The 20,746-nt window shown below is 30.9% G+C and overlaps 1 protein-coding gene and 1 non-coding gene across 2 annotated transcripts; both read left to right on the plus strand.

Annotated features, from left to right (window-relative positions):
• Nucleotides 1–527: 527 nt before the first annotated feature.
• Nucleotides 528–1,358, plus strand: LOC110639385 (transcription factor bHLH168-like). The gene is made up of 3 exons (XM_021790300.2): nucleotides 528–650; nucleotides 721–1,068; nucleotides 1,158–1,358. Exons 1-3 carry the CDS (start codon nucleotides 528–530, stop codon nucleotides 1,356–1,358), a joined length of 672 nt encoding a protein of 223 aa, XP_021645992.2.
• A 12,374-nt stretch (nucleotides 1,359–13,732) lies between these two features.
• LOC131181836 (small nucleolar RNA R71) lies at nucleotides 13,733–13,840 on the plus strand. The gene has a single exon (XR_009150312.1). It is a non-coding gene; the product is annotated as a small nucleolar RNA R71 (small nucleolar RNA).
• The last annotated feature ends 6,906 nt before the right edge of the window (nucleotides 13,841–20,746 follow it).

Here is a 20,746-nt window from a genome sequence, read left to right on the forward strand (position 1 = left end):
TACTACAGAGGGCTTAAACATTTTTAAAAATAAAATATTCATATCTTAACCTAATTAATTTCATTAATTTTTTTCATTATATTATTTAATTATTTTGTAATGTTTACTAAGAAAATTAATAAAAAAAATCTATATATTTTTTTTATTTAAACAAATTGCATGTTGAAAATAATGAGAAAATTTTAAAATAAATTATAAACGGAGGAAAATTCTTGTAACGTACTCAAATATATATACACTCAATCAATAAAATTTAATAATTCACAATTTCACTATAATTTAATATAAATTGATTGGTTGTGTACACGTAGAAATAAGAATCAGCCATTTTTCCTTCCTTGTTTTATTGAAAGAAGTGTTGACATGGTCTATAAATAGGAGTGTAGTGTCGTGCGTTCCAGTGACACTGCTCTAAGAAGTAAGAATCAGCCATTTTTCCTTCCTTGTGTGGCCGTAATTCCATCAACTTATTAAAAGCTTGGTGCAAGAACACATTTATCATTTTTCATTTGTTTCGTTTCTTTGGAATGGAACATAGCAGTAGCTCATTTAGACTTCAACGAACTATGAAAGAGAGAGATCGAAGAATGCACATGAGAGATCTCCTTGCCACTCTAGCTTCGGTTGTTCGTCCCCAAGCAACTTCCAAGGTTCTGTACTTCTATGTCCATCTAAACCATATCTAACAAAAACTAACTAATATAAAGCTAATAACTCTAGTGCATGCATGTTTTGTTACAGCTGACAGTTCCACAACTCTTGGATCAAGCCGCCATTCATGTGAGGCAGATGCATGCGAGAATAGAGGAACTGAAGCTAAGAAAGGAACAAGCCAAAGGATATGGGAATTTTTCCAGAGATTCTCACAGGACAGGCAACTCAAGTAAACTACCTGTACTAGATATAAGAAGTAGTGATTATACTGTGGAAGTGAACTTGATATGTGGATTGAACGAGAACTTCATGTTACATGAAGTTATCCATGTTCTTCAAGAAGAAGGAGCTGAAGTAATGAGCTTTTCAAGCCATCAAGCCGGTGCACGTATCATGTATATAATTAAGACCCAGGTACTGGTTTCTTGTATTTACAATTCTGGATTTCCAAAAAGGGTTTTGTCAGGTTCAAATTAATTATTTAATTAGCTATCTTTTTGCAGGCTCTCGGTGTTAGAATTGGAATAAACACATTGAGAATTCATGAGAGATTAAAGGAATTGCTATACACCGACTTTTTCGGGTTTGCCTCAACTTTGAGTTCATATACAGATACACAGAAAGGCAAGGGATCAGAAGGAACTTATCAGAATTGGTGGCCTGAATATAGCAATCGGGGACCTGAAGGAACTTATCGGAACTAGTTTCCTGGTTATAGCAATCTTCTGTCATGGCTGGAAATCTTGCATATGGTTTAATTGTCAGCATCCTCACCTTCGCACATTAGTTATTTCTTCTACTTTTTTTTTTCTTTTTTCTTTTTTTAAATATTATAGCAGTTTCTTTGGCGCTCGCTTGATTAATTTCTCTGCAGTCAGATATCTGTCCGTTGCTTCACGGCTTGGGCTTTAATTTAGATCATGTGTGTACACTCGTATATATATATTTGATTTATATGCGCAAAATCTTGATTTATCAACATGCATACATAATCTTTACTTTTGCATGATTCATAGTAGGATAATTTACAATTAAGTTCTTAATATATATCAAAGTCTAGTTCCTGATATGTTTTTAAATAATAATTTGATCCTTAAAGTTTAATTATATTAATATATTAATTTTTTATTTTCAATTTAAATCAATTTAGCTCTAAAATTTTATGTTATTAGTAAAATAGTACTTATATTTAAATTTTATATTTAAAAATTATTTGTTTTGTATTTAAATAACTATATAAAATTATTTTATATAATTATTTAAATATAAAATAAATAATTACTCAAATATAAAATTTGTATATAAGGACCATTTTAGTAATAAAACAAAATTTTAAAGAAATTGTTTTAAATTGAAAAATAGTAGTTATCGGCCAATTTAGATGACATGGACTAATTAGTTAATAGAATTAAATTTTAAGGATCAAATTGTTACTAAAAAATATATTAGTGACTAATAGGATAACAATCACACATGGTTACTCAACCTTGTGAGTGTTTTAATAGAAATCATCGAACTTCAATTTTTTTTTTCATAAAACTCATTAAACTTTTATTTGATTTCAAAAAAGTTACCGTAACAAAAAATTAAAAGTTTTAAAGTTAACCTATTAATCTGTCAACTATTTTATAAATAAAATTACCTAATTAGTGGTTATTAGTGAATAAGAAATAGATAAAGCGAGATATTTAACAGTGAAGGGGATAGCTGAATGTGCTTTATATATTCTATTTTCTTTTTTTTTTAAGAAACTATAAAATAAGATAATTCTATTTATAAAATAGTTGACAAGTTAGTAGATTAATCTAAAAGCCTTTAATTTTTTGTTACAATTATTTTTATGAAATTAATTTTTAATATAGTGAGTTTTGTAAAAAAATATTAAAATTAAGTGACTTTTATAAAAATACTTATAAATTTAAGTGATTACATATAATATTTACCGGAGATTAATAAGTGGATTTTGTTATACCTAGAGACTTACATGTAAATTACCCTTTATAATTATATTTTTTTAACTGTCTTCTTTTATTTCTATTTTCTATTTTTTTTTTTAGTTTTATATGTCTCTGCATATATAATTCCATTAATTTTAAGCTTCCTGTTAGATTTTAGACTTATACTGAATTGGCATTTCCAAATTCAATGATAGCAAAAGGTCTTATAAGGTTTCCATGGAATAATCCAGCCTAATGGAAATAAAAACTTCATTCTTATTAAAAAAAACTTCAATTCATTTTCAAATTTCTTTTTTTTTCATAATATCTAATAATGAATATAAATATGATAAAATTTTTTAACAGAATAAAAAAATTCCTCATGTGTTAATTGCAAATAAAATAAAATAGCTAAAAAATAAATTTTAAGACAACAAAAATTCTTGTGTTTATCAAATAGGATAAAAAGTGGATTTATGCCCTTCTTTTTGGCTTTTTAAACTTTTAACCCTTGTTTGAAAGGGTGGAAGAATAAGGGAGGAAAGAAAAATTGAGAAGTAAAATATTAATATTTCCTTTTTTATTATGTTTGGAATTAATAAAGGAAAATTAATGAAAAAAGAAAAAGATGATGGATAATAACAAATGGGCCAATGAGAAATAAATAAATAAATAAATATTTCCCTTTCTTATTATGTTTGAAATGAAGGAAAATTAATGCAGAAAGAAAAAGAGGAGGAAAAATAACAAATGAGGTCATAATTTATTTTGTCTCTATTTTGAAGAGGAAATGAGAGAAAATGTGCTTAAATTGCATTTTTATCCTCTAAATTTTTTCATTTATTTAAAAATAAAAAGGTAATAATTTTATAAAACAATTTTCTTTCTCCTTTTCCTCTCCTATATTTAAAACAGAAGAAGAAAAATAATTCTATCTCCACTCTTTATTTCCCTTCTTACTTTTTACTCCTTATAATATGTATTACTTGATGTGCAATTTTTTGGTAAAATATAAAAAAATAATATCTAATTTAAGTGATTTATAATTTGAATCATGCAACTTAATTTTTTATAAGTCAATGTTGATGCAGCAAATTAATTAAATTTTTAAATAAAAATTAATTATGCATTATTACATCAATATGATATCAGCATGACATTAACCATATGTCATCTCTAATTATAATATTTTAATTAAAAAATAAATAAAACTCTGATGATAATATTATGTGACTCGACTCACCTATATTAAAGGAACAAACTATGAGTACAAATGGTGCTTCGGTGTGATGCTTGCATGGTGAAATTAGTGTCCTTGCTGTGTGTTGTGAAGCTATTCGGAGCATAGTTTGCCTGGCGGTTTGGAGGTGGTCTTAGAGTTGGTCACCTTTACTTAGCCTTTCCCGGTTTCAGCCGGCACTGGTCCAACTCCTCGGTTATCTCAGACTTTTGCTGCATCTCTCCCATTCCTCATTTGGCTTTGACGTGTTGAGCAGGGAAGATTAATGAGCTGAGTGAATGCTATCTCCCTCTGAGGTTGACGTCTATCTCTCTGCATGTTAGTCTTCCAGGCTGTCTCGCCTTTTTCTTTTATATAGGCCTCTGCCATGCCGCTCATGGAACGAGGAGTCAGCAACCATGGTTGATAAAGGAAGAAGGCATTGATGTTCCGAGTCGACCGGTTTAGTCTAGAGATTCTTTTTCTTTAGACTTGGATTGTACTTGGGCTTGGGTGGAGTGTAGTTTTACATTTTTCTAGGCTGGACCATTGTAAACCATATTTTTTTAATGAAATATCCTTTCCCCTCCCCAAAAAAAAACCTCTAAGTGCATATTTATAAGAACTAATTGGTTTTAAGCGAGGGTTAGTAAAACAAGTTAGCGGGTCAAAATGGATTGACAAGTTAAAACAGATTACTAAGTTGACACGTGATACAAATAATAAAATATATCATAAATATGTGAAATCGGATTAATAAATCAATTCATAATATAACATTGTTATTAACGTGTCATAAATGAGTGATACAATTTTAACATAAATACGAAAAATCCCAACTCAATCCTCTATTTTTACATTGTGTTTGTGTCATATTCACACCCTATTTTAATAATAATAATAATTAGGCAGAACCTTTTTATGTCTCTCCTTCTCGAGTTGTCTCATATCTCATATGAACTCCTCAATCCATTACGGTGAGCACACTAAGAGAGAACTGATCTCTTTCTCTCTATCTTTTTTTTTTTTTTATCAAATTAAATCAAGTGGACGCTTGTTTTTTATTTGCAGTTGTCAGTACCTGAAATGGTAGATCATGCCACTGTTTATGTGAAGCAGCTGCAGGAAAGAATAGTGAAACTGAAGCGAAGAAGGAAAGAGGCACAATCTAACATGTTAAGGAGCTCAAGAAAACCAGTAATAGACCTAAGAAGTAGGGATTCTATTCTGGAAGTGAATTTGATAAGTGGGTTGAAGAAGTCATGAAGTGAATTTGATAAATGGGTTAAAAAAGATATTTTTCTTGCCAATACTCGATCTACCATACAATGTCTAAACAAGAATTTTTCAATTTGGGAATATAATTTATGGTGCAAAATGAGTTTTAATGATAATATTTTACGGTGCATAATGGTTCCATCAACATAGCCGATTAGATTTTGGTAAATTTAGAATAGGAAGAAATTAAGTCTTCCATACTGGGTAATTTCTAGGGTTAATTGTACAAAAAAAGTATAGAATAAGCTTGCTTGTTACAGCTAATGTCATAGAATATATAAAGAATTTAGAAAATCTCATATATGTCACAGATGAATAAGGAAATTAAATGTTGTGTTCTTTGAATGATGAACAAGTAGAATGAATTTTATATTGAGTTTGAAGAAATTGATTTTTTTTATTGTCAATAAATAAATTTATCAAAAAAGAAAGAAGAAAAAGAGGAGAATAGGCCTAATAAGCCAACAGAGAACAAGAAAAAAGGGGGAAATTGCAATTTGTTTGTGTTTTGTAAATGCGAACCTACATGGAGATTTGCATGCATGAACTGTACTGCCATAAATATACACACCAAGCACTTGAGAGCGCATGGTCAACTCTAATGAAGCAAAACTATTTCTCTGTGTTGGAATGGCAATCAAATGAACTTTTAATTTTTCAATTAACTATTAATGTGGATTTTTAGCTAAAAGTAAGTGTCCCCTCTAAGATTTTACTCGTAATTATATGTAATTTTCGATATAGCTACATTAAAAAAAATTTTTGCTTAAATTTGATTCATTATAAACTCAAAACACAAATATATATATAATTTAATAAGTAGATCTTACTATATATCTTATATATTAAATCTATGATAAATTAGGTTTAGACAAAAAAAAAATCATACATCAAAAAGTTACCAGAGACATAAAATTAATTAATTAATTAATTATAAAACCGATGTGTCAGCCTAATAGGCCTTTCAAAGTTTGCATTAGGGTTCAAATTTTAAAATTAACCTCAACTATCCCTTGATGTGTCCCAACCGCAAGTGCACGGGTCGTTCAAGTAGTATAGAAAAAGATATCGTTCCCACGAGGAGTTGTGTTAATGATTGAATTTTTGATGTAAAATAAAATATGTTAAAATTGTATTTTAATCAAATTAATAAAAGATATTTAGGAATTTGAAGCATAAGGTATGAAAATGCAAAACTAAATTCAAACAATGACTAATTTAATAATTCGCAAAATAAAGAAATTGATAATAATGAAAATTAATAAAATGATATTAAACTAAACACTCAAAAGTAAAATTCCAAGCAATAATTGATGAAAGACGATTTTGGAGTTAAGGGTTCATATTTAAGTCATTTTGGGATATTTTCTAGCTAGCCCAATCCATGAAATTTATGGGTTTAAAGGAGATTAATTCTAAAATCCTTTGAAAACTCTTTCGAGTGAGACAAAGAGTGCCTTAATTAACTTAATCCTACTTTCGTGGAGTTAAAATTAACCAAGACCCATTAGGTTCTTTAATCAATCTATTAAAACCCTCTTAACCCTTAGTCTATTTCTAGATCTAAGTTAATTAAGTCCAATTTCTTGATTAACTATCACTTGGTTTTCTCCTTTCGGTGCTTCAACCAAGGATTAAGAATATAACTTAATGGGGCCCTTCATTAAGCATGTGAATAAGCACACAAGAAATGGATTAAACCTCATAAATTCATTAAATTGGGACTAACCCAGTTCAAATCCACAAAAATAACTAAATATTACATCCCTTACTCCAGAATCAAAGTAAAACTACTCACTATCCATAATATTTAAAAGATATTCTGATTTAATATGGAAATAAAACTTTAATCTAAGCTAAGAAACAAAAAGCTCAACACTAGAAATGTAGGAAAAATGTAAGAAAAGAAAGAAATCCTCAAATCTGGTTGAAAATGGTGTGGGAGGTGATTGTGTCTCTTCAGTTGCTGCTGCTCCTTCTTCTCCTCTTCCTTCTTTTTCTTCCCCCCCTTCTAAAATGGGAAATGGGGCTATTTATAGCATTTTCTGACATGGAGCCCTAAAATGGTGTGTTTTAAGAGGGATTTTTTGAGGGAATCTTCTGCCAGCTCATTAATGAAATCTTTGTGGGACTGCATAAGTGGACTGCATAAGTCATGCAGTCCCTTATGCAGTTTTCGGCTGGTTTCTGGCTCACTTATGCGAAACTGCATGACCAGGTGCATAGGTTATGCACAATTCTGTGAGATTGCATAAGGGGGTGTGAATCCGCATAAGCCATGCACTCTCCTTATGCACAATTCGGCAGGTATTGGAACAGTGATTTTTCTCCTTATGCAAATCTGCATGGCTTATGCGGCAAGTTATGCGCAATTTGGCCAATGCATATTTCAACTTTGAAACTTGTTTTTGACATCTTTGGCTGTAGAGATCACTCCTCAATGGCAAAATTTCTTTTTTAGTCCTTCAAAAACACTATTTTTCCTACAAAAAAAAGTAAAAATTACAAATTAATCCAAAATTGATAATTATGAAAAACTAACTAATTAACTAATGAAATTAGCTAAAAATGACTAATAATCAAATAAAATGGCTATGAAATTAAACCTAAATGATTATGCAAAATGTATGCATCAAATACCCCCAAACTCAAACTTTTGCTTGTCCTCAAGCAAACTTTAAAATGTGATGCGAAATTTTTAGGAGTGCCTTATCCAAAGAGCTATGAAAATTACCTATTAGAGTAACTTAACACACCTTTAGCCATAACAGCAATCCATATACCCATCCTTCAAAATGCAAAGAATTTAATGCTTATCCAAGCTTTCACCGCTTAGCCATCAAGTCAATTATCATTCAAAATCCCCAAACCAACCAATCAAAAGAGAAAGTCATGCTCAAAAGGAATTCTAGGACAATCAATAGTCAAAGTGTCTCTATATAGAATGATGGAACTAAATGAATGAATGGATAATTTTCCAATCCCATAGGCAAATTCCCTACTCCTATCTCCACTAATGTAGCAAGTACTATCAAGAGATCAAAGGTCTTTTTAGGGATGTAATGGGGCCATGGGGTTCGAAATGAGGCTAAGAAGAAAAAAGGGATAAAGGATTCAAAGCATGAGAATATTTTCAATCTTGAAAATATAAGGTACACTTCTTATTTTATTATTTTTTTTTCTTTTTCTTTCTCTTTTTTTTATTTTATATATATATATATATGGAGGAGAGAAATACACAATGAGAATTGTCAAGTGCTAGCATATTTTACAAACACACATAAAAATGGAGGGACACTTTGATACTTTAAACTTGTGTCTTGCATTTTCTCTTGATGATTGTTCCTAAAAATGCCACCCCCAAACTCATTTCCTTTAATTACTTTGGTTGGATTTCTTTCAATTTGAATGACAATAGTGAAAAGCACATATACTAGCACTTTTACAAAATGACAAGCATTTATTCTCCCTTTTATTGATATATATATATATATATATTCTCTTTTCTTTTCTTTTTCTCTCTTTTTTTTTATGTACCTAATATTTAATTATCCTCATGAAAAGGATTGGAGTGTTTGGTTAATTGGCTAGGTAGCAATTAGGATTTCAAGAAAAATTAGGAATAAAAAGGCTCAAAGGGGTTTGCAAGGGTAAATTTTAATTAGGAAAAGGGCCAAAGGTTTAAAATGAGAAGGTTTAAATCAAAGAATGCCTAATCATCTCTCTTTTCAAGTACAAGCTGGTATTTCGCCTCTAAAGGTTTAGAAAATTTGTTCTAGGATTGGTGAGACATCATTTGACTACCTTATATCCAATAACTCCCTCTAAATACTTCCATCTCCAAATGACTAGTTGGGTGGCTTTTTGGCTAAGAAGATATAGGCAAGGGATAGACACTTCAAAACCTTGCACCTCTTAGGAAACTTTCCATCCACAAACCTAACTAAAGGTAAGTCAAATCACTCTCATAGGCACATTTTCAATACTCAAGGGATTTGGCAAAAGATTTTAATGCATGATGCATGATTCCTAAAAATGAGCAATACATTAACTAAATGGAGGAAATCTATTTGTGTGCAATGTGTACAATTTCTAAGTGATGTATAATGTGTGTGTAAATGTGTTATGTATATGTATGTATGGATATATATGTAAAATATTTACAATATATGTAAATGGAATGGGATGAGATGTTTCTATACTCAAAATGTTAAAAATGTAACAAAAATGTAGCAAAAATCAAAATGTGCATCCCCAAACTCAAAATTAGACATTGTCCTCAATCTCTCAAGCAGTGTATTATAAAAACTTAAAGTAAACAGGAATTACCAGGAATTGTGAGATTTAAGAGCAAAAAGAAGGAGTTACCTGGTATAGAGCAGATGAGAATTCAAGAAATAATGGAGATGCATAAGAAGCTGCACAGGTTATGCAAAGTAAAGTGCTGTCCAGAATAGGTGCATAAGCTGTGCGGTTCTGCATGAGTGGCAATAAGGACTGCACAGGCTATGCAAAATATTTGCATAAGGGGATTTACAGCCTGTGCAGTACATTCAAAAGCTGCTGCATGATGATGAGCAAGGAAAAATGCAAACACCAGTAAAAGCATGCAAATATAAAGAGTATGGATAAGTATGCACAAAAGGGCAGTAAAGGCAATGAAAATCAATGAAAAACTAATGTAATAACTATCCAATAAAACTTCAAGAAAAACAGAATTCAAAACAAACTAAAATTGTTTCAACATATCTACAAAGAAAAACTCCTACAAGTTTGAACAAAAGTAAAGCAGAAACTAATCTAATTCTATTGTTTTGCCCTTGTCCAAAGATGCTGCTAAAGGGTCAAGTTCTGTCTTTGGTTGTCGAAGTGATGGTCTTTGGAGGAGGTGATGGCGGTGGAGGAGGAGTTTCTTGTGGAGGGGAATCGGGGTTGGGAGGCCACATTGCCAAGGGCGAAACTTGGAGAGGGGAGGTTTGAGGGGAATGAGGAGGCGACTCCATTGGTTGCCGATGGTGAGGATGGAGGAGATGAGGGAGAAAATGAAAAAGGCAGAGAGAAATTAAGGCAAATGCGGTGAAAATAGGAGTGGAGAAGAAGAAGAGAGGTAATGCCGGGAGAAATGGAAGTGGAAGGACAGTCATGAACAGAAAAGAGGGGAAGAGGAGGTGGGAAAAATGGTTGTCGAAAGGAAATTTTGATTTGAACAGGGTTTGTGTAAAACTGCATAAGTGAAAAGTGAGTGTGCATAACTTATGCACTCTCTCATGCATGTTTCGGTGGGTGATAAAAAAGTGTGAAAAACTGATTATGCAAGAGTGCATAGATTATGCGCTAACTTATGCAAGTTTTGGCCTGTTTTGGATTTCAGAGAAATAGGTCATGCGGAAGTGCATAAGTTATGCACTCTCCTTATGCAGGTCTCGGCAGGTTTTGGCTTTTGGGGAGTGTGGTTATGCAGAAGTGCATAAGTCATGCACCTTGCTTATGCACCTCTTGGCAGGTTTTGGCTTTTGGGGAGTGTGGTTATGCAGAAGTGCATAAGTCATGCACCCTGCTTATGCACCTCTCGGCAGGTTTTGATTTTTGGAGAGTGTGGTCATGCGGAAGTGCATAAGCTATGCACTCTCCTTATGCAGATTTCGGCAGGGAGAGAAAATGCAGGATTTGAAGTCATGCAGAAGTGCATAAGTCATGCGCTCTTCTTATGCAAGTCTTGGCAGATATGAAATTTGACAAAATGTGGCTATGCAGAGTTGCATAAGTTATGCACCTCCTTATGCAGTTTGCAACAGAGATGAAAATGGCAATAATTGTGGTTATGCAGGATTACATAAGCTATGCAGTTACTTATGCACAATTCAACAAAATTGAGAGAACAAATGAAAATGATTTACAAGTGTGAAAAATACCCTAAAATGAAGAAATATAATTCTATGAAGCATAAACTATGAGAAATTGTCACCAAAAACACATCAATATATACAAAGTCCATCAAAATTGCATCACATAAGCTTGTAAAAGTGAATCCTGCATAAAAGGCATTTATGAATCATGCCATTTCAACTCAAATTTTGCAAATCAACATTTAGCACATTAAAACTCAATAAAATCTGCATAAAGTTGCATTTATCCACAAATGAGAATGGACTCCCCAAGTTTTGCCAAGAAAATGCAATATGTCCACCTTAAATCCCACAACCCAAATAGGCTCAAAACTGCAAAAATGACCCACTTACCACCATATTAACATTATAAGCACAAATACTTAAAAGTTATACACCCAACCTCACCAAGAACATAAGTCATCTGCTGCAGACCCCCTCCTTTGCTGCAAATTTCATTTTTCTGCATAAACCAAGAGCAAACCTGCACAGGTTATGCAGCAAAAATTAATCAGTTTTGGGAGAGTTGAGGGATAAAATATCAGTTAAGGGTCACTCCCCAGCAGTTCACCAACCTTCCTTCATTGAAATACATCTACAAGGGACAAGATTCAACAATGTCAAAAATTGAATTTGGAGATTTAAGATAAAAACAAAAGCAATGTAAATAAAAGTAAATCAACAAAAAGGAAAATAAAAGAACTTGGGATGCCTCCCAAGAGGGCTAATTTATAGTCCTTAGCTGGACTCTTTTCATGTTTCATGACGGCTGAAATTGGAATTTATTGCCTCTGTTTCCAATAGGTGCTTCAATGAATCTATACTTCATTTTCTTTCCATCATATGAGAAGATCCTTGTTGCTTTGTCTAAAAATCCAACCATTTCTTTCTTGACGACCTTTGGTGCATCTTTTTCTTTGAGATATGGTTGCTTGACTTCACTTTTCTCCACTTGCTCAACTTGAAAGATTGGTGCCATAGGACAAGGTGGATTACTATTCAAATGTTGTGCAAATGCAGCCTCTTTTGGATTTTCGTCATTGATACTCCCTTCATAGATAAGACAACTTTTAAGAGAAGCCTTTGGATAGCTCTTTCTAAAGTGCTCTTTTGCTAACTTATCAACTATATCAATTCTCAAACAAGAGTCTACATCTTCATGTTGCTTCTTCTTATCATTGTCAATGTTGAAGACTAAATGATCCTCTCCGACTCTAAGAGTAAGCTTTTCACCTTTCACGTCAATCAAAGCACCAGCTGTAGCCAGGAAAGGCCTCCCCAAAATGATTGGCATATGAGAATCCTCTTCCATGTCCAAAATAACAAAGTCAACTGGGATGTAAAATTTTCCAACCTTCAGTGGTATATTTTCCAAGATCCCTTCTGGATATTTAATTGATCTATCTGCCAACTGAAGAGAAATGTGGGTTGGCTTAAGATCTCCCATGTTAAGCTTCTCATAGATGGAGAGGGGCATAAGGCTTACACTAGCCCCCAAATCACATAAAGCTTTTACAGAACATGATTCCCCAATGTGGCATGGAATTGAAAAACTCCCTGGATCTTTGAGCTTTGGAGGAAGTTTCCTTTGGAGGATAGCACTGCATTCCTCAGTTAAGGCTACAGTCTCATAATCTTCAAGTCTTCTTTTGTTTGAGAGAATTTCTTTCAAAAACTTAGCATAAGAAGACATTTGGGAAAGAGCATCGATAAAAGGCACATTTATATATAGCTTCTTCAAAACCTCTAAGAACTTCCTAAATTGCGTATCAAGCTTGGCTTTTTGAAATCTCTATGGAAAGGGAAGCTGTGGCTTGTAAGGCTCTGGAGGTATATATTTCTCTTCTTTCTCTCCAACCTCCTCTTTACCTTTTCTTGCACTCCCTTTTTCACTCTTTTGTTTTTCATCTCCCTCAAAATCTTCCTCATTTTCTCTCTTTTCAACTTTTTCACTCTTCTCATTATGCACTATTTTACCACTCCTCAGTATGATGGCATGACATTGCTCCCTTGGATTTTCTGTTTGACTAGGAAGTTTCCCCATAGAATTGGTACTTGATGAGCATGCTTGTTGTGCAATCTGATTTTCCAGCATCCTATTGTGTGTTTGCATTTGTTCCAGCCTTGCTTTCATCTCTCTCAACTCTTCATCACGCTTAGTTTGATTAGCAAGAATTTGTTGTAATAAAGCCTCTGTGGTGGAACTTTGTTCTTACTGTCTTGATAAAGGTGCAGGATTTGCATTCTTTTGCTGAAAACTAGGTGGTTGTTGCCTAGGTTGTTGGTATTGATGCCTTTGTTGTTGTGGTGGAAAGTTCTGAGTTGAAGCTTGATTTTGCTGATTCTCCCATGAAAAATTGGGATGATTCCTCCAAGCATATGAAGGATAATCTATTCCATAGCTCATTGTTCCTTCTGCATAAGTAACTTGTTGAGAACTTCCAGAACATGATGATGAATTGACTAGCATACTTAAATCCTCCATTTTCTTAGCAAGGACATTAGTGAGTGCATCAAATTTGGCATTGATCATGTTGAATGGATCAAGCTCATACATTCCAGCAACTTGCCTTTTTTGAGTTGGAGTTGACCCTCTTGGACTACTCCATAGATGACTGTTCTTTGCTATTTTCTCTAATAACTCATAAGCTTCATCTTCATGCTTAATGATGAATTCCCCTCCAGTTTGAGCATCAATGATTCCTCTGATAGCAGGAGTGACATTTGTGTAAAAATTCTGGTTTATCATCCATTTAGGAATGGCATGATGTGGACATTGTCTCTCCAATTCCTTCCATCTCATCCATGACTCATAAAGAGTCTCATCTTCTCTTGGTCTAAAAGCAATCATTTGATTCCTCAACTCTTGAGTTTTTCTAGGTGGAAAGTATTGGGCAAGAAATGCATCAGTGAGCTGCTCCCAATTTATAATTGAGTTGTGAGGTAAAGAATCAAGCCAATCCAATGCTCTATCTTTCAAAGAGAATGGAAACAATTTTAGCCTTGTTGCATCATCAGATACTCCTGGTTGCTTTTGCATGTCATAGATCATAACAAACTTCTTAAGATGAGTATGAGGATTTTCTGAAGGATGACCTCCGAATTGAGAATTCTGAATCATTTGTAGTACTCCAAAATCCATCTTATAACTATTTGCATCAATTCTTGGTCTTGCTATACTCTGTCTTAAATCATCAAAATGAGGAAATGCGTGATCCATCATACTTCCCTTAGGCACATTAGCATTTACAATTTCTTCACCATGAGCTGCATTTTCATTGTTTCGATCATTTTCAGCATTACCACCACCAATTCCAACTATTTCTTCAGCCATTTCTTATTCAATTTCAGCTGCTCTCAATGCTTCTTTTCTTCTTCTAGTTTCTTTCTTGTTGGCTCTACAAAACTTCTCAATTTCAGTATTAAATAATAAGGATGTGTCACTTGTGCTTCTAGCTCTTCTCATAAAAGATTAAGAGTACCTAAAAAAAAAAACAAACAAAAACACAAAATAAAAAGATAACAAAGATAAAACTATAAACAACTAAAATAATCAAGAATTCAATCTTAAACAAACAACTCCCCGACAACGGCACCAAAAACTTGATGTGTCCCAACCGCAAGTGCACGGGTCGTTCAAGTAGTATAGAAAAAGATATCGTTCCCACGAGGAGTTGTGTTAATGATTGAATTTTTGATGTAAAATAAAATATGTTAAAATTGTATTTTAATCAAATTAATAAAAGAAATTTAGGAATTTGAAGCATAAGGTATGAAAATGCAAAACTAAATTCAAACAATGACTAATTTAATAATTCACAAAATAAAGAAATTGATAATAATGAAAATTAATAAAATGAGATTAAACTAAACACTCAAAAGTAAAATTCCAAGCAATAATTGATGAAAGACGATTCTGGAGTTAAGGGTTTATATTTAAGTCATTTTGGGATTTTTCCTAGCTAGCCCAATCCATGAAATTTATGGGTTTGAAGGAGATTAATTCTAAAATCCTTTGAAAACTCTTTCGAGTGAGACAAAGAGTGCCTTAATTAACTTAATCCTACTTTCGTGGAGTTAAAATTAACCAAGACCCATTAGGTTCTTTAATCAATCTATTAAAACCCTCTTAACCCTTAGTCTATTTCTAGATCTAAGTTAATTAAGTCCAATTTCTTGATTAACTATCACTTGGTTTTCTCCTTTCGGTTCTTCAACCAAGGATTAAGAACATAACTTAATGGGGCCCTTCATTAAGCATGTGAATAAGCACACAAGAAATGGATTAAACCTCATAAATTCATTAAATTGGGACTAACCCAGTTCAAATCCACAAAAATAACTAAATATTACATCCCTTACTCCAGAATCAAAGTAAAACTACTCACTATCCATAATATTTAAAAGATATTCTGATTTAATATGGAAATAAAACTTTAATCTAAGCTAAGAAACAAAAAGCTCAACACTAGAAATGTAGGAAAAATGTAAGAAAAGAAAGAAATCCTCAAATCTGGTTGAAAATGGTGTGGGAGGTGATTGTGTCTCTTCAGTTGCTGCTGCTCCTTCTTCTCCTCTTCCTTCTCTTTCTTCCCCCCCTTCTAAAATGGGAAATGGGGCTATTTATAGCATTTTCTGATATGGAGCCCTAAAATGGTGTGTTTTAGGAGGGATTTTCTGAGGGAATCTTCTGCCAGCTCATTAATGAAATCTTTGTGGGACTGCATAAGTGGACTGCATAAGTCATGCAATCCCTTATGCAGTTTTCGGCTGGTTTCTGGCTCACTTATGCGAAACTGCATGACCAGGTGCATAGGTTATGCACAATTCCTTGAGATTGCATAAGGGGGCGTGAATCCGCATAAGCCATGCACTCTCCTTATGCACAATTCGGCAGGTATTGGAACAGTGATTTTTCTCCTTATGCAGATCTACATGGCTTATGCGGCAAGTTATGCGCAATTTGGCCAATGCATATTTCAACTTTGAAACTTGTTTTTGACATCTTTGGCTGTAAAGATCACTCCTCAATGGCAAAATTTCTTTTTTAGTCCTTCCAAAACACTATTTTTCCTATAAAACAAAGTAAAAATTACAAATTAATCCAAAATTGACAATTATGAAAAACTAACTAATTAACTAATGAAATTAGTTAAAAATGACTAATAATCAAATAAAATGGCTATGAAATTAAACCTAAATAATTATGCAAAATGTATGCATCATCCCCCAATGCTAAAAAAATAGCGATTTTCATAAGCCTTAATTGACCATTAAATTCTTAGGACTTTTGATCCTAATATTTGATATTGGATTCAAAACTTAATTCTTTAATGTACTTTTTTTTTCTGGAAATAAAGAAATTACATAGAATATTAATTAAAAATTGGAATTGCCTACATTTAAGGGGTAAGGAAAAGCAGGAGAATGGACTGTACTAGCTCCTCTCATCAATAAAAGGAAAAGGCAAAATAAGCAAGGTGAACGATGTTGATTAATTAATTATTAATTAGGATAATTTAAAGAAAGACTTTTTATTAAATTTTTATGTGTGAATAAAAAGGGTTAAGAGGAATCACTCTATCTCCTTACATCTCTTCCATTTAAAATTTTGATAAAGATAATTATGTCTTTTATGAGCATTTATGTCATTTGTGTCATAGCATTTGTGACATTTAGCACTGTCCATGTAAATTGATGTCACAAATTGATGTAAATTGTCTAACTCACCCTTCATATGAATGGAGTGAATACTGGGAGGAAAAATGGTGAACCAAATTTGATGTCATTATTGCTTATTAAAGTAAAATAATTTACCTACTAACTCATAAATATTACTTGTAATAGTTCCAAAAGAATAATTAATAAAGCCAGCTGCCATTTTGTATTAAATGAAAGAAGTTTAGTTAATATTACAATAAAAACAATATATCAAAATAAAATAATCTCAAATGCAAATACTAAAAGAATAATAATCTAAACATTTGTTATATATTTTCATGCAATAAAATGTTGGATGAGGGCAAGTAGCCTGACTGGCTTAGAAACATGCATCCTATCATGGTTCAGGGTTCGAGTCTTCCTTATGTCATATGTTATTTTTTTCCATTTATAAGCGCACCTAACACAATACATTCTTTATATATGTATATATATATTTTTATTGATTTAAAAAGTGGATGAGAGCTAATAGCCCAATTGCACATACTCTCAAGCATAAGGTAGAGGGTTCAGGGTTTGAATCCTCCCTTTGCCCTTCTTTTTTTCTTTATGATTCTTTATAATTCTTTTCATTAAAAATATAATATTAAATTGTGATGATTAGAAGCATTTTTAAACCCTAATTAACACTTTTCCTTAAAATTATAATATAATAAATGTTTAGATTTAAAATTATAAGATATATATAAAACATTTACTTATATACACTTAGTATTATAGTATTAACACCGCTTCACTACTATTAGAATAATCACCTATACAACGATCAATAGTTAAATCAGTACCACCGCTATAATCATCACATGTATAATATTACCACCATTATCATCATTAAATCATTATTTTTAATTTAAGTATAGAGGTAGCTATTCAAAGATATTTAGAGAATGATATAAATAAAAAGAGTTATGCACTATCGATATTAAGATTATCATATATATAAAGATAAATAGAGGGAGAAAGAGATAAAGATATGGAGAGAGATATATAAAAATATATAAATCAATATATGTGTTGATTTTTTAATAACTCTTGTGTGTGTGTGTGTGTGTATATATATTTCAATGTAAAAAATTATTAGATGAGGGCTACTACCCCGATTGGCACATGCTCCCAAGCATAAGGTAGAAGGTTCAGGGTTTGAATCCTCCAATTGCCCTTCTTTTCTTCTTTATAATTCTTTTCATTAAAAAATATAATATTAAATTGTGATAATTGGAAGTATTTTTAAACCCTAATTAATATTTTCCTTAAAATTATAATATAACAAATGTTTAGATTTAAAATTGTAAGATATATATAAATCATTTACTTATATACACTTAGTTTTATAGTATTAACACCACTTCACTACTATTAGAATAATCACCTATATAACGACCAATAGTTAAATCAGCACCACCGCTATAATCACCACGTGTACAATATTACCACCATTATCATCATTAAATCATTGTTTTTAATTTAAGTATAGAGGGAGCTAGTAAAAAATATTTAGAGAATGATATAAATAAAAAGAGTTATAGACTATCGATATTAAGATTATCATATATATAAAGATAAATAGAGGGAGAGAGAGATAAAGATGTGGAGAGAGATATATAGAAATGTATAAATCAATATATGTGTTGATTTTTTAATAACTCTTGTGTGTGTGTATGTGTATGTATATATATATTTCAATGTAAAAAATAATTGGATGAGATCTAATAATTTGATTGGCACATGCTCCCAAGCATAAGATAGAGAGTTTAGGGTTCAAATCCTCCCTTTGATCTTCTTTTTTTCTTTATAATTCTTTTCATTTTTTTCCTTTATGATTCTTTATAAGTATTTTTTATCGAAAGTATTTTTAATCCTAATTAACATTTTTCCTTAAAATTATAATATAACAAATGTTTAGATTTAAAATTGTAAGATATATATAAATTATTTACTTATATACATTTAATTTTATAGTATTAACACCACTTCACTACTATTGGAATAATCACTTATGCAACGACCAATAGTCAAATCACCACCACCACTATAATCACCACGTGTACAATATTACCACCATTATTATCATTAAATCATTGTTTTTAATTTAAGTATAGAAGGAGCTAGTCAAAGATATTTAGAGAATGATATAAATAAAAAGAGTTATAGACTATCGATACTAAAATTATCATATACATAAAGATAAATAGAGGGAGAGAGAAAGATAAAGACATGGAGAGAGATATATAGAAATGTATAAATCAATATATGTGTTGATTTTTTTAATAACTCTTGTGTGTGTGTGTGTGTGTGTATATATATATTCCAATGTAAAAAATAAATTTTTAATAACTCTTGGAACTCACGTAATATTAATTATAGTGGGTAGCTAAAAGAAAGCATGAGAACTCTCATCATATTTATTCAAGTAGTTGTTAGATAGAAGAGAAAGAATGAAAATTCAAATTTCACTCTATCACCTCGCATCTCTTCTATTCAAAATTTTGATAAGAAAAATTATGTCATTTTATGAGCATTTATGTCATTTGTGTTACAACATTTGTGACATTTAGCACTGTCCATAAATTAATTTATTGATCTAAAAGGTTTCTCTCAATAATAAATATGGCTCAAGTAAACTCCTGAGAATTTAATTTGTATTAGAGTGATATGGGGTGTATCTATGGAGAGCTTGAACTCATGTGAGGATGATTTTATTTATCGTTAGATTAAATTTTTGTATATAAATTTGTACACTTCATATATATACTTTAATTAATTCTGCACATATTTTGATATAAATATTTAATCTAATGATAATTAAATTTATTCTCATTTAAATTCCAACTTATATTAGATGCATTCGAGTAATGTATAAATTTTATATTTATGATTCACGAAATTATTATAATTTATTAATAATATATAAAATAATATTATTTTTACTATTTTAATTGCCACATCAGTAACATCATCTATGTTCTCCAAATCTCCAATTTTGAAGTTTGACAAAATCAACCCTAAAATGTGAAATTATACCAAAATTAACCATCCATATATATTCTTTATTTCAAGTTAAAAAAAAATAAAAATTAGACATTAATTTAGTTCAATTTTTAAATTATGTTGATGATTGGGTTAACTATAAATAGCGTTAAATGTGAGCATAACTCTTGACACGTGGGTTCTATAATGATGTAGGATTGATGAACTTATCTTGAGGAAGCCCTACAACTATCCCTACAAAGATTGCTTGTTTAATTTAGTAGTCCTATAGGTATGTGGGGCATACAACTTTCAAGTTGAATATTATCAACATCACAGATTAAAGAATAATTATGAAGTTGTAATATAATTTGGCAGATTAATGAATAATTAAGAATTTAATTATTTACTATTAAAAAAAAACCGTAGACCATATTTGGTCTACATTAAACCATAGTATGTTACATTAGTTTTAATGCAATAAGAATTTAGAGTTAATAAATTTTTTATTTTTATTTTATTTAAAATATATTAATTTTTAAAAATTAATAAAATTTAATCTTTAATTATCATTTATTACTAATAGCTTTTAGTGACAAATAATCCATCCCTAATAATATTTAACAAGAAGAGCTATGTAACAAATTAAATTTGTAAATAAATTAATTTTTTAATATTTTTATAATTAATATAAAATAAACTTTTAATATTATTTTAAAAGTGATTCTACTTATACATAAAAAAAAAATCTATTATTAATAAATTTTGGGGCGATTTAATTTATATATGTGTTATAATTTTGATCTAAAATTCATTGTACACGTGTATATTTATATAGCATTCAATAATTTAGAGATATAATAATAATTAATGTCTAGAAGTAAAAAAGCAAACAATAATTAATTAATTACTAAATTTATATTGTAATATGATATTCATTTAATGTCACAGAGAATATATTTTATATTTGTATAAATAAAGATAGGATTATATGTGTTGAGATAGTGAGTGTTGAATAGGTTTTGAGACGTGATGAAACATTATCTTTATCGCATTAATTAACTCTACTAGATTATTACAGTGTT

This window comes from Hevea brasiliensis, chromosome 7 (genome assembly GCF_030052815.1).
Source record: "Hevea brasiliensis isolate MT/VB/25A 57/8 chromosome 7, ASM3005281v1, whole genome shotgun sequence".
Lineage (NCBI taxonomy): Eukaryota > Viridiplantae > Streptophyta > Magnoliopsida > Malpighiales > Euphorbiaceae > Hevea > Hevea brasiliensis.